The sequence below is a fragment of the Equus caballus genome, chromosome 30 (genome assembly GCF_041296265.1).
Source record: "Equus caballus isolate H_3958 breed thoroughbred chromosome 30, TB-T2T, whole genome shotgun sequence".
NCBI lineage: Eukaryota > Metazoa > Chordata > Mammalia > Perissodactyla > Equidae > Equus > Equus caballus.
The window spans coordinates 36,832,126-36,845,294 of NC_091713.1; the positions used below are offsets into that span (position 1 = coordinate 36,832,126).

The 13,169-nt window shown below is 59.5% G+C and overlaps 1 protein-coding gene across 1 annotated transcript in view; it reads right to left on the reverse strand.

The window, feature by feature from the left end:
* The window catches only part of CACNA1S (calcium voltage-gated channel subunit alpha1 S), a 65,939-nt gene that overhangs the window by 43,014 nt on the left and 9,756 nt on the right, over nucleotides 1-13,169 (reverse strand). Inside the window, exons 3-8 of the mRNA XM_023632431.2 lie at nucleotides 8,258-8,397; nucleotides 6,410-6,552; nucleotides 6,109-6,261; nucleotides 3,562-3,767; nucleotides 2,188-2,291; nucleotides 394-539 (exon numbers count right to left, since the gene is read on the reverse strand). Of these exons, the coding sequence (XP_023488199.1) occupies nucleotides 394-539; nucleotides 2,188-2,291; nucleotides 3,562-3,767; nucleotides 6,109-6,261; nucleotides 6,410-6,552; nucleotides 8,258-8,397 (892 nt within the window). The remainder of the gene's footprint in view (nucleotides 1-393; nucleotides 540-2,187; nucleotides 2,292-3,561; nucleotides 3,768-6,108; nucleotides 6,262-6,409; nucleotides 6,553-8,257; nucleotides 8,398-13,169) is intronic.

Genomic DNA, 13,169 nt, shown 5'->3' on the forward strand with positions numbered 1-13,169 from the left:
GGTGTGAGGCTATAGGCAAGTCACTCATCCACCAAGGACTTGAGTTTTTTTTCCTTTTGGTGAGGAAGATTGGCTCTGAGCTAACATCTGTTGCCAGTCTTCCTCTATTTTGTGTGTGGGACGCTGCCACAGTGTGGCTTGATGAGCAGTGTGTAGGTCTGCACGGGGGATCCGGGATCCGAACCCGTGAACTCTGGGTCCCTGAACTTAACCGCTACGCCACCGGGCCGGCCCCCTGCAAGGACCTGAGTTTTATCTGCAAAATGCAAAGCTAATCCTGCTTGAGGGGCCTCGGGTCTCGCAGGAGGTTACGAGAGGCTGTGCTCTCCACGGGGGCCGCCCGGGGGCAGCTCTGGCGTGGGCAGGATGCTGGCCGCCACCCTGGGCCCGCACCTTCTCTAAAGTCCTCGACGTCCATGACCTCGCCCTGCGTGATCCAGCTCATGTACCCCCTCAGGTCCTCCTCCAGCTGCTGCTTCTCCCGGAGCTTCTGGAAGGTCCCCCTGGACTTGGCCTTCTCCCGCTCCTTGGTGAACTCCCTGACGTAGAACGGGGGGACGGGGAGAAGCGGGGAGGGTTGAGCGCCCCAAGGACGGAGAGCACACTCTCTGGCTGCAAGCGCCTCTCCTCTGGCCGGTGTCGCCTGGGGCCCAGGAGCCCTTCCGGCCCCTCCCGCTGCCCCCGCGCCCCCTCCAGGAGTACCACGGGGCCCCCGCCTCCTTCTCATTTCGTTCTTCTCATCCCACCTCATCTTCCCCTGCCTCGTCTGTGGGTTAGTGATGGACGGCCCATGGTCCCCGTGGGATCAACCGTGGGGCCTCCAATCTCCACGCTGCCCTGACCTCTAAACCTTCTCAGAAACCTAGTTCTGCTTGCAGACCTGAAGCCAGGAGGAAATTCTCCCGGGCCGAGAAGAAACCAGGAGGCAGCCCCAGAGGAAGGACCCGAGGGCCAGCGAGGGGTCCTCAGACCAGCAGGGCAGCCCTCAGCCACAGAGCAGGTGGGGACAGAGGGGGCCTCCAGCACAGTCGTGGGTCTGAGGAGATGGGCTGAGGGCCAGCCCCGCCCCGCCTCAGCCCTCCCACAGCCCCAGGGTCAGGGCCAGGCGGGGCTCCTGCCCACTGCGGCCGTGCACCCTCAGTCGTCCCGTGACTCCTGTGGATCCCTCCCCAGAATAACGTAAAATGCACAACGTAAAAGCAGGGCATGGCAAAGAACCAGTCCTATTAAAACATCGCTACTGGAATATAAAGAAATTGTGGTAAGTTTATAGATACGCTTTTTATAACTCGTTAACTACGGGGTGGAGGCGCAGGTCTCAGGATGGTCATCATTGCGGAGCTGTAAGTAATATCAGCAACCACTGCAAGGTGATGCATGATTTCTGTTGGGATAATCACAGGCAGAGCCAGTCCCACGGTGGCTTGTTGCTCACATTCGTAATGAAAGGAAAGACTAAATTTCATTAGGAGCTAATGGAAAATAAAGATAAGTCTTTCCGGGCCAAGGTCACAGACCCCTGAATTCTGTCCACAGCACGCCTGGAGGGAAGCCTCTGGGTGGGCTGACGGCCACTTCCAGGCTCTCCACTGTGGCCGGGGTGGGGCTGTCACAGAGAGGACAGCTCTCGTGAATAATGACTGTTAGTACTAAGCACTTAGCATGTGCTGGACTCTGTTCTAAGTACCTTCTATGTATTAACTCACTTAATCCTTCCAACAACCCCATGGAACACGTACTGTAATTATTCCTCTTTCACAGAAGTGGACCCTGAGGCACAGAGAGGTTAGGTAACTAGGCAAAGGTCACACAGCCACCGAGCAGTAATGCAAAGATTTAAAATTGCACAGCCTAGCTCCAGAGTCTGCATGCTTAACCCAAAGGCTATCCTGACTCTTAGTGTGGAGCGTCAGCTCAGGCACAGCCGTGGCCAGGAGGCTGGCGTCTTGGGGGCTTCGCTCAGAGAGAGTGTGGATGCAGAGGGACAGAAGGAAGCAAGGATAGGAGAAGGGAGACAAAGAACAAATTGAGCGGCTCCTGCCTGCCTCTTCTGTCTCTCCCTTTTCAAGGAGGGAGCACGCTCTTGGCTAAATGGGACCCAGGGATGAGCAGCGGGTCTGAGCCACATCTCCCTGCCCTCCCCCTCCCATCTCTCCTCCCCCTCCCCCGTCCTCCCAGCTGTCTTACCCGCTCAGGACACCCAGCACCAGGTTGAGGATGAAGAAGGACCCCAGCAGGATGAGGGTGACGAAGTAGATCCAGGGCCACTCGTTCCCGATGGCATCGTTGACCTGGCGCGGACAGAGGGGTGAGTCCCAGCCCCACCCGAGGGCCTAGGTCCCCTCATGAGTCAGACCACTCACACTCCCCCCGACCCTGGGGGACAAGGAGGGACGCCAGCTGGGCCCAGAGAGGGGCCCTAGGACTCGGGGCTGGAGGGACCTCCCAGGGGCCTTGCTGCCTGTCTCCCTACGAGCCTGCCCATCCCCCGCCACCGGCCGCCGCCACGTGACTCTCTCGTGGACACTGTCTCCAGCTGATTCTTTACGAAGCAGAAGGAACACTGAAAAGTCTTGGCCTGAGCTTGGCCAGCTCCTTCACAGACGGCCTCCGTGACTCTAGATGAGCTGCCCAACATCTCTGAGCATCATCCTGTCTGTCCAATGGGGGTGACGATGTGCTCGGTCCTCACAGGCTCGTAACAGAGGTGGGATAACACACACGACAGTCCTGACGTGGTTAATAACCTGCTCCCATAACAGGATCTCCTCCTACATATTTGCAAAGCATTTGGCAGTTTTCCTTTTGCTCCCCTCGCAGGCGGTGTCACGTTGTGGTTGAACCCTGGGATGGGAGCCCCATGGATTAGCATCCAGTTCTTGGCTCTCTTGCTCACTAGCTCTGGAACCCTGGGTGTGTTGCTGGACCTCTCTGAGCCTCAATTCCTTATCTGCAAAGTGGGAGCAATGGTTCCCTGTTGGAGGATTAAATAAGAAATGCCGCCCATCATCCAACAAATAATGTGTTCTGACGAGAAAACGTATGTGGCACGAGTCTGTGCCGGTGCGGCTGCAATTCAGCTAATCCTCCCTCTGACTGTCATACCTACCCTATGATGAAGGTCGTATTTTTATTTTTCAGACGGGGAAACTGATATCTAATAACAGCTAGATGGGAAAGCGGTCTTTCCCAGCGGCAAGGAGAGAGTCTCCAGGGGCCCTTCATCCCTCAGGAAATCTGAGATTCGAGGCTGTCAAGAATGAGTCACCCACAGCCAGGCTCAGGGAGAAGCTAGGAACCGAGACCAGCACCACGGAGCTGCTGGCTTCCATTCCTACCCGCGTCTTGGGTCCTGCACAGAGAGGCTGGACCTTACAGACCGCCCAGAGGATGCTGGGACACACACCTGGGGATGAGAAGGGGGCCATGCGTCCTGTGTGGGTTTCCCAGGGAGGGGCGAGAAGGAGCGGGGAACACTCGAGTCGGTGGCTGGGCGCCTCCCCGCTCCCCCAGCACCCGGGCATGAGGGAGGTGGTCCGGCAGGCAGGGGCCCAGACCCACCCAGTACAGGACCTCCGTCCAGCCCTCCATGGTGATGCACTGGTACACGGTAAGCATGGAGAAGCCGAAGTTGTCAAAGTGGGTGATGCCGTGGTTGGGGCCCGGCCAGCCGCCTCGGCACTCGCTGCCGTTGATGGTGCACGGGCGCCCCGAGCCCGTCCTGGCGCAGGGCGATGGCTTCTCGTTCTCCACTGTGGCCACAATATCTGCAGGCAGAAGGGGCGTGAGCATCAGACGCGGGAGCGGGCATTCAGTAAGGGGAGAGGTCTAAGACGCACGCAGCGAAAATGCAAAGGATGGCAACACACGGGCTCATGGCAAGGGACCTAGAGGGATGCCCGGGGCCGAGAGCTCAGTGATGGACAGCTGCGGGCCTCAGGGGTTATATTCCGGGCCCCGGGCCTGACTACTGGTCCTCAGAAGTGCAGCCTATGGAGCAGGCATCAGGCATAAAGTGAGTGTCCTCGTCCCCAGAGCTTTAGGAAAGGAAGCGGCTGCCACGTGGGGCAGAAGTGTGGGGTGGGTGGCAGGTCTTCCGCCTTGAGCGCTCCGTCTGGGGCTGAAATGGAGAGGCCCCCGTGGCCTGGAGACAGCTGTGCCGGTCACCATCTCCAGGCAGGCGGCTGCTCTCAGCAGAGCTCCCTGCAGGCCTGAGCTGCCGGTCCCTTTGTGCCCCTTGATGGGGCTCCTGTTGGTTCTAAAGTCCTGCAACTTTGCTGGCATCCTGGCTGCCCTTTCATCTTAGGACGCTTCGTCTCCGTTGTGCTCAGGGATTAGGCTGGCCGCTCAGAGCTGGTGTGCCCTTGCTCACCCACATTTACATGGAGGCTCCGTGCCCCGCAGACGGAGACCGCCCTGGGCTCTGAGTGGGGTCCCCGCGAGTGAAGCCGGGTAGCCCCCATCCCCCAGGGGCTTGGAGCGCTGCTGGTCAGCACTGGTCAAGGACTCAGGGGAACTCCAGGTGAGACCTCCATGTTTGGTGTGACGGTCATGATGGAAAATTCCCACCTATCCGTCCTGAGGATGCTCATTGTGGGATGCAGATTGTCATGAGGACAGGCAGAGGCAGAAACGGGACGGAACCACGGAAAGCTTTGTCAGCGTTTTCTGTTGTGAGGTTGGTTTGGCCCTTGTTTCCGTGTCTGTGGTGACAGTCTCCTGGGACCCTGCAGGCCACGGTGGTCTCGGCCGGCCAGTGTTATTCTGGTGAGCTCGATGCGGGGGCTTTGGCGGGAGGGCCTGTCCTAACGGAGGTCACCTCTACCCCGTGCCATGGCCACTTCCCTGTCCACTCCGGTGTAAGGTGATGCTGGGCTGAGACAGGCTGAGCGCCAGCTGCTGCCAGCTTAGGGCAGCAAGTCGCAGACTGTGGGGCCCGAGGCCCTTTCGGGGCATCCGCCTGGTCAAATTATTTTCATAATGAGGCCAAGACGCTATTTATCCCTTCACCTCCCAATCTTGCAATGAATGCAAAGTGAAGTTTTCCAGAACCTACGTGACATGTGATGTCATGACAGACCGAAGGCAGAAGTAGACGTGGGAATCCAGGCATTAAAGAGACTCAGAGAAAATGGAAAATAGTACCATTTTTCTCACTAAATACTCTTGGTTTGGGAAAACATAGTTATTTTTCATAAAAATATTTATGTTCACATGTAATGAGTTTATTACAGTTCCTTTAAAATGAATTAATAAATTAATGTTAGGACATTTTTCTCAGTTTTCATTTCTAATACCATAAATAGCAGTGGATGAAATCCAGATCAACAAGGCTGTCTGAGGTCCTCAAAACTCTTTTTCTGGTTTTTTGAGGAAGATTAGCCCTGAGCTAACATCTGCCATCAATCCTCCTCTTTTTGCTGAGGAAGACTGGCCCTGAGCTAACATCCGTGCCCATCTTCCTCTACTTTATATGTGGGACGCCTACCACAGCATGGCTTGACAAGCGCTGCCATGTTCGCACCTGGGATCCGAACCGGCGAACCCTGGGCCGCCGAAGCAGAACGTGCGCACTTAACTGCTGCACCACCAGGCTGGCCCCCTCAAAAATCTTGAAGAGCATAAGGGGTCCCGAGGGTGAACAGTTTGAGAACTGCTGGTTTAGAAGGTTTCGCTCAAGTTGCTGGGGCCCCGAGGTGGGCCGGCTCTGACGACCCTGCGAACGACACCTTTGGCTCTGGGGCGCTTCCAGGAGGTCCCCTTCAAACCCTACTCTGTGGGTCCTGCCCCGAGGGGCCGCTCGGACCGAAGCTAAGACCCTGAGACAGAGAAGGCACCAGGAGAAATTCAGCCATGTTCACCCACACCCGGCCCAGAAGCCTGAGATGCACGGTCACCCGGGGCTCGGGTCCTGCAGCACAAGGTACGGCCCGGCACCTGCCCCTCCCGCGAGCCCTGACCCCGGCAGAGCCGTCCGCCTCCAATTCCCCTCGTCCAGGAGAAAGCGTGCCCAAGGTCGTGGGAGGCGCTGACCGAGCCCGGGGCCTTCTTCACCCCTTCTGAGTCGCCCTGGGACCTGGCCCTCCTCCCCGGGGCCCGGGGGCTCACCTGTCCCGATGAAGTAGCAGGTCTTGTGCATTTTGCCCTTGAAGAGCTCCAGCCCGATGATGGCGTAGATGATGACCATGAAGAGCACCAGCAGAGCGATGTGGAAGAGGGGCAGCATGGCCTTGAAGATGGAGTTTAGGACCACCTGCAGGCCTGCAGCGGGGGCAGGGGCACGGAGGCGTCAGCTCCCGCCGTCCTGGTCTCACGCCCCGCCCCACTCCCTACGCATCTGAGAGGCCTCTGGGACACAAGGCAGGAGGAGCCCCCCGGGACCGGGAAGGGAACAGGGTCTGCCACGCACTGGGCACCCCCGACACCAGCCGGAGGGGTCTGAGCACGCGGAAAGCTCGCAGGGCCTTGACGTCCAGGCCGGCGCCCTTGCTGCTCAGGGGGGCCGTGTTGCTCTGGATGATGTTGACCTGTTCCAGAATCACGGTGAAGACCCTGGAGATGGGAAGAAGGCGGAAGAGAGCCAGCGGGCCGGTGAGCCCCCACTCCGGCACTCAGGGGACCCACGGAAAGGGCTCGGGGGAGGCGGGGGATGGGAACACGGCTCACCAGCCGCGGACTGACGTTTGCTAAAGCCCATCTGGAGAGTCTTAGCAGAAAAGACCCCGGGGCCAAGCTCAGACTCGGCGAAGAGTAGGGGACCCATTTGTGACGTCCACTCTGGGCGCCGGGGGGTGAGGAGCACGAACCACAGGCATGGACAGTTCCCGGCCCCGGGGTGGTGTCACCCAGCGGGGACCAGAGGAGAAAGCCGGGGCTGGCTCTCCCTGTGGCTCTTCCTCGTGCTGACAATGCCTCATAATTTCCCAGCTCTCCTCCTCCTCTCTCCATTGACTCAAATTTCCTTTATCCTTTGAAGTCCAGCCCAAATCCTTTATGAGTCCTTCCTTGACCACTGACCCCCTGGACACGTTGCCGTGGGACGCAATGGTGCCCTGTGTGGTGTTGTCGCTGACACTATTATTCTCTAGACATTTGCCTCCGCTTCTAACCAGGGCGGCTCATCGAGAGTAGAGGCTGGTTCACAGAATTCCTCTATTTTCCCTCTTGTGCTTAAGCAGCATTGGATCATTAGGAAAGAATCAGCACAATATTTATTAAACAGAAGGACAGCGTAGTGGTCACATAGCAGCCTCTGGAGCCAAGACGGCCTTGGTTTGAATCCTGGCACTGCCACTGGCTAGCTGTGTGACCTTGGGCAAGTTGTTGGACTTCTCTGAGCCTTCGCTTCCTTATGTGGAGAAGAAAAGAGGATTGCTGGGAGAATTAAAGGTGATGTTACATGGAAAGCACATGCAGGGCTTGACAAACGCTACTGTTCTAATTGGGTGGTGGTTATTAGAAGTTATGTTCCGGGCTGAATTGTGTCCCCCCCCAAATTCACATATTGGAGCCCTAATGTCAGAACGTGACTGCATTTGGAGACAGGGCCTTTAAAGAGGTGATGCGGTTAAACGAGGCTGTAGGGCTGAGCCCTGACCCCATCTGCCTGGGGTCCTCAGAAGAAGAGGAAATTTGGACCCACAAGGACACCAGGGGTGCGTGTGCACAGAGGACAGACCGTGTGGGGACCCTGGGGGGAGACGGCCGTCTACACGCGGAGGAGGGAGGCGTCAGGAGAACCCAGCCCTGGAGACAGCCTGGTCGCGGACTTCCGGCCCCAGGACCTTGAGAAGCACGGTTGTGCTGCTTCAGGCCCCAGAGTGTGGTACTTTGTCACACGGGCTCAGACGGACCCGGCGGGTGACTATGCGGCCATTTGTGTGAACGCAAACAAGAGGCGCTCCACGAAGGCACGTGGAGTAAACGAACAGACGAGAGAGGTCGAGACCTTTACGAACATTCAGAAACCCCGGCCACCGGAGCCACACACGTCATTTCCGATTTTGGGTGACGTGGAAAGAATAAAGGGACCCAGAGTGCCCAGCGGGGGACAGGAGGTGCCACCTGCCCGGGGGAGGTGCCACTCTCCACCCACGTCGGCCGCGTCCCCCCGGGGGCTGGCCCCCAACAGAGGCTGCTCCCTGGCAGGGGCGGGTGCAGCGCTGGGGTCCGTCCTGCCTCTGGGGTGCTGGTGGTGGTGGCGGTGGGCACGGGGCCTCGGAGAGCCCCTCTGGCCTCCAGCCCCGGGTCGGCTCACCCCAGGAAGACGATGATGAAGTCCAGCACATTCCAGCCGCTGCGCAGGTAGGCGTCCTGGTGGAACAGGAAGCCGTAGGCAATGATCTTCATGGCGGCTTCGATGGAGAAGACGATGAGGAAGAAATACTCCAGTTTCTCCTGTGGGAATGAGCGCGGTCAGGCCACACTCCTGCACCTCCCCAGTGCACCCCAGCTCCACACCTGCCCTTCCCTCCAGGACCGCCTGCCACAGGACATTTGCACTCGCTGTTTCCTCTGTGGGGACTCCTCCACACCCACCTCCCACCCCCCACATGGCCGGCTCCCTCGCTTCCCACACGTCTTTACTCAGAGTCGTCCTCTCCCAGACCGTCCCTGGCCACGTAAGTACCATTGGAGCCACTTCTGGCTCTTCCTATCCCTCCTCCCTGCGTGATTTCGTCTCCTTAGCACTTATCCCTGGCTAAAAATACTGCCTATATTTTTATCCCGTTCGCTTTCTGTCTCACCCACTGGAACACAAACTCTGTGAAGTATGGAGGATTTTGCTCATTTTTTCACTTCTCTCCTTCCAGGGCCTGGAACTCGGGGAACAAATGAGCAGCCCGGGCAGGTCATGTCCGGTTTGGGCATCTTCTTCTCCCACCGTCGGAGGACTAACGCCAGGACAGGGGGCATGTCTCAGAACTCCAGAGGGCCCTCCCTGGCTGCCCAGGGTCTTAGCTGTGATTACGTTTTCTGTGACCCCCTGCCCATCCCCCCAACCTACCCGGCGGTCACCTAAAGGGCACAGCCCTGCGATGCAGGGTGAGGGGATGGGGTGCCCCATGAGCGGAGGAGGCCCCGAGGGAAGAGGCGGAGGGTTGCAGCTCAGCCCCGCTGCGGAAGGCCGTGCTGACTGCCCCGGTCCCCCCTTGCAGCCAGACGCTCTTCTCGGTTACCCCATCCTTGGCCGGGTCCTCTTCCCCTCCCCGGGCCAGGGGAGAGCTATTTCTAACTGAGGAGGCAGTCCCTCCATCAGGGCTCCAGGTGGAAACTGCCCTCCTCGCGGCCGTCGGAACCCTGGGGGCCCTGTCCCCTCCCCCAGCCCCCCCAAACAGGCCCAGCCCCCTGGGAGTGGGGAGCGGGGTGTCCACCCCGCCTGCTGCCCGGACCAGGCCGCCACACTGCTCAGCCCCAGGAGGCACACAGGGAGCTGGACGGGCTCCCTCTGGGGTTCACGCATGAGGGGCCTGTGCCCCACCATCCAGCCCCCCGTTACCATCAGTCACCAACACCCACCCCTAAGACAGCGCTCATGGCCCAGGGCCTTTCTGTCCTCACACCGTGGAGACAGAACTCATGTTACAGATTTGAGGTTCCTTTAATCTGGGTGGGGGCGGATCAGGGCACCGGCCACCCCGTTAATGATTTGGAAGAGAATTTATTTTAACTTCCAAGTGGGAAGGGGTGCGGGGGGCGGGGGGAGGAAGAGTTCGTCCACAGGACACGTTCGCATGGATACAGCCCCAGAAACCTCCCAACTTATTATTCAGAGAATTTTCCTGAAAGCGACGTTTCCCTTCTATACAGAGGGGGAAACTGAGGCAATAAGGACAAAGCCTGTTTTCCTTATCCCTGCTCCTGATTCCTTCTACAATTTGTAACCCCGAAGCTTTCTCCTTCTTCTGGAAAACCATGATGGGTAATTAAGACGCAAAGCCGCACATGCCGCCACGGGGCCTATTGACAGGGACCGGGCTCACCGAGGCACCGGGTGGGGATCACCGGGCAGCCCGCTCTGGGACGGGAGCGCAGAGGGCGGCTGGGCACCCTCCCTGGGAGAGGAGCAGGGTGGAAGGGGGCGGGTGGTTGCCCCCTCCGCGGGGCACAGCAGTGAGGGAAAGAGCAGGGAGCAGAGGGAAGTCAAGCCAGCCTTTGGGTTTCAGGTTGCCGCAACCCTGGGGGACCGACAGCAGACTTGGGGCTGAGGGGGTGGACAACAGGGCCCAAAATAGTGGCCGTGCTCACAGGCCGGGCAGCCAGCCAGCCACCGACACAGGAGAGCTGCCCGCACCTGCCACTGTCCGTCCCGCTGCCTGGCCCGGAGCGAGCTTGTCCGGGGCCGTGGGCCTCAGATGGGGTCACTCAGGCCCCACGGCCCCTTAGCAACAAGGCCCAGCTGGCCCCCCCACGCTCCCCTAGCCTCATCCTGGAGCGCTGGAATGATAACGCACTGCCGTGGGAACCCCGTGTGTGCACACGGCACGGGCCCCTGCCCTTGAGGGGGTGGGGGAGGGGGGTGTCCCTTCTCTGTCATAGGAACAGTGTCATCAGTGTCACCTTGGGTTGCCGCATGGCCCCTCCAGCCTGGCCTCAGGCTGTCACAGAGGAATGACGGACAGTCATTCCCCAGATATGTATGAAGTGCTGGACTGGATGCGCCGGGCAAGACTGGCTGTCCTTCCAAATCAAAGATATCAACCTTCCCCAAAACATCCCAGTTTCCTTCGGCACCTCAAGAGCCGGCCATCGGCAGCTGGAGGCGGCGGGCATGGGGCGTGATGGTCGCACCAGCTCTGCTCCTTTGGCCAAGTTCCTGAGCCTCTGGGACCCTCAGTCTCTTCATCTGTAAGAGATCATGGCAGCCACCTGGAAGAGGCGTCTTGACGGTTACAGGGCCTCCTGTGGGGGAGGGTCCATTGCTGCCCGGCACTCCCCAAAAGCCCGAGAGATCACAGCTCTTCTTGTGAGAAACCCAGGCCTTCATTGGGGTCTGTGTCCCGCCCACCCCCTGTTCTGTTGGCTTCCTGGTTTGCACGGAGCTGCTGTCTGAGGTCACGTCCGCAGGGGACTTGTCGGCTGGCTCCGTCCTGTCTTGAACTCAACACGTTCACGTCGGAATCCTCCTCGTGTGGCCCTGTCTCAACAGAGGCATCAAGGTGCCCAGGCCGGACGCCCAGGGTCTCTCTGGTCTCCTCCACTGCTGTCCCCCGGGTCCCGCCCACCAAGCCAGGCCTCTCGACCTGCTGGGCTCCCTCCTCCTTGTCCCCTCTGCTCGAGGCCCCAGTGCCCTTGCTCGATGCCCTGTGTTTCGTCGTCTGTGCCCTCGGTGGCCCGGCCCCTTTTCTGTGTAGATAAAAGGGCTTCCTTGCCCACAACTCCTCAAGGAAACCCTTACCCAGCCAAATGCCTTCCGTGGCAGGCAAGGGCCTCCTTGACATGACCCCTGCTGACCCCGCTGGCCCCCGCTGGCCTGCTGGGGTTCCGGCCAGCCATGAGGAATGGCCGTCCACGCCCTGGCTCCCCCACCGGCCCCCCAGCGTCCGTGCCTCTGTCCCCAGCACCCCATTGCACAGAGTGCCCCCGAGGCCGTCACCCATCTGGGAGGACCCTTGTGACCCCACAGGGAGAGTCCATCCTGTGTCCTCGCCGTCTGGTGACACCGTGTGGCTCTTTGCTGACTTTCGCCAAACCACAGCCTCCTGAGACCCCGTGTCTCCCTAACCGTGGGGCCCCCGTGTTTTTCCTGCCGCAAGGACAAGAGGGAGGTGACATTTCCCCAGCAGCATAGCCTGATGAGCAGTGCCATGTCTGTGCCCAGGATCCGAACCGGCGAAACCCTGCGCGAACCTAACCACTCAGCCACAAGGCCGGCCCCCCTCTTTATTTTCTTTTTAGCGGTCGCCGCCCCATGGCACGCTGTGGGTCTCTTTCCTTCTTTGAGCTCTCTCTCCTGACCTGCATGGAAGGTCCCCGAGCACGGGGCCTTGGCTCTGTCCCCTGCCACAACCCTGCGTCTACAACAGCACCCACCACATCAGCGTTCGCCATCGGACGGAGGAACCGGTGTCCTCAGCGCGCTGCCACTCAGGGTACGGATCAGGGACTGCGCTGGTCCTGAGATAAGTGTAGGCACTGAGAACAAGCACCTGGGAACTGTTGTGGCCACGTGCACAACCTCCAGGCACGGTGGACGACAGGCCAGTTTGGGGTGTCAAAGTCACAGAGCGAGTCCCAGGTGACGCCAGCTGTGGAGTGGTCCTGCGAAGTGGGCCCACACATCAGTCCACGGCAGATTGAAGCAAAAGCCACAAACCAGTCTTTCCCCACAGATCATCTGAGAATCTCAGCTCTGGAGCGCATCTAGAGCCTGGCGCACAGTCGGTGCTCAAGAAGTGTTTGTTGAATGACTAAACAATGGGAAATGGTCACTGCTGCTGTGGTGTCAAAGGAAGCCGTGATATTGTGATTTATAATAAGGTCTTCACCCTGTTTCTGGCACAGAGCTCCTAAAACCATTCCTTAACCTGTGGGATCTTATGCCAACTCCGGGCAGACAAGGTCAGAACTGAGTTGAACTGCAGGACCCCCGGCTGGCGTGGGAGCATTGCTGGGCGGTGAGGGGGAAACCCCCCACGTACACGTTGGAATTGGATGCAAAGTCCACACAGGTGCAGCCTTGGGGTCTCTATTTCCGAGAAGGGACCAGAGGCTCCGACACCAGAGCAGGGGAGATGGTCCCAACTCCCCAACCCCTGACCTCAGGGGAGGACGGGGGCCCGTCCGACTCTGGCAGGTGAGAGCTCCGTTACTGGTTCCCCACAAGGGCCTTCATTCCCAACGTCCCCTTCAGGGGGTCCTCACCCCCCACAGTCTCCGTCTGGGGCTCCACGGGCCACGCTTGGGGGGGTAGGCCTGGTGTGGCCCTGACCCACAGGCCTTGCACTTGCTCCTGGGGGCACTGGAGCCGGACCCTCCCACAGTCCTGGGCTCAAAAAGTGGGGCTCAGACCGCAGTCCCCCCATCCTCCCACTGCCCCTATTTCAGGCCGAGTCTTCACCTCCAAGGGTCAGCCGGGCCCGACCTGGGACACAGTGGGCTTTGTGCAAAGGTGGTGGCAGCTGGCTGGGCTCCCCGCAAAGGGACCTGTCCAGCCTCGTCTCACTGTC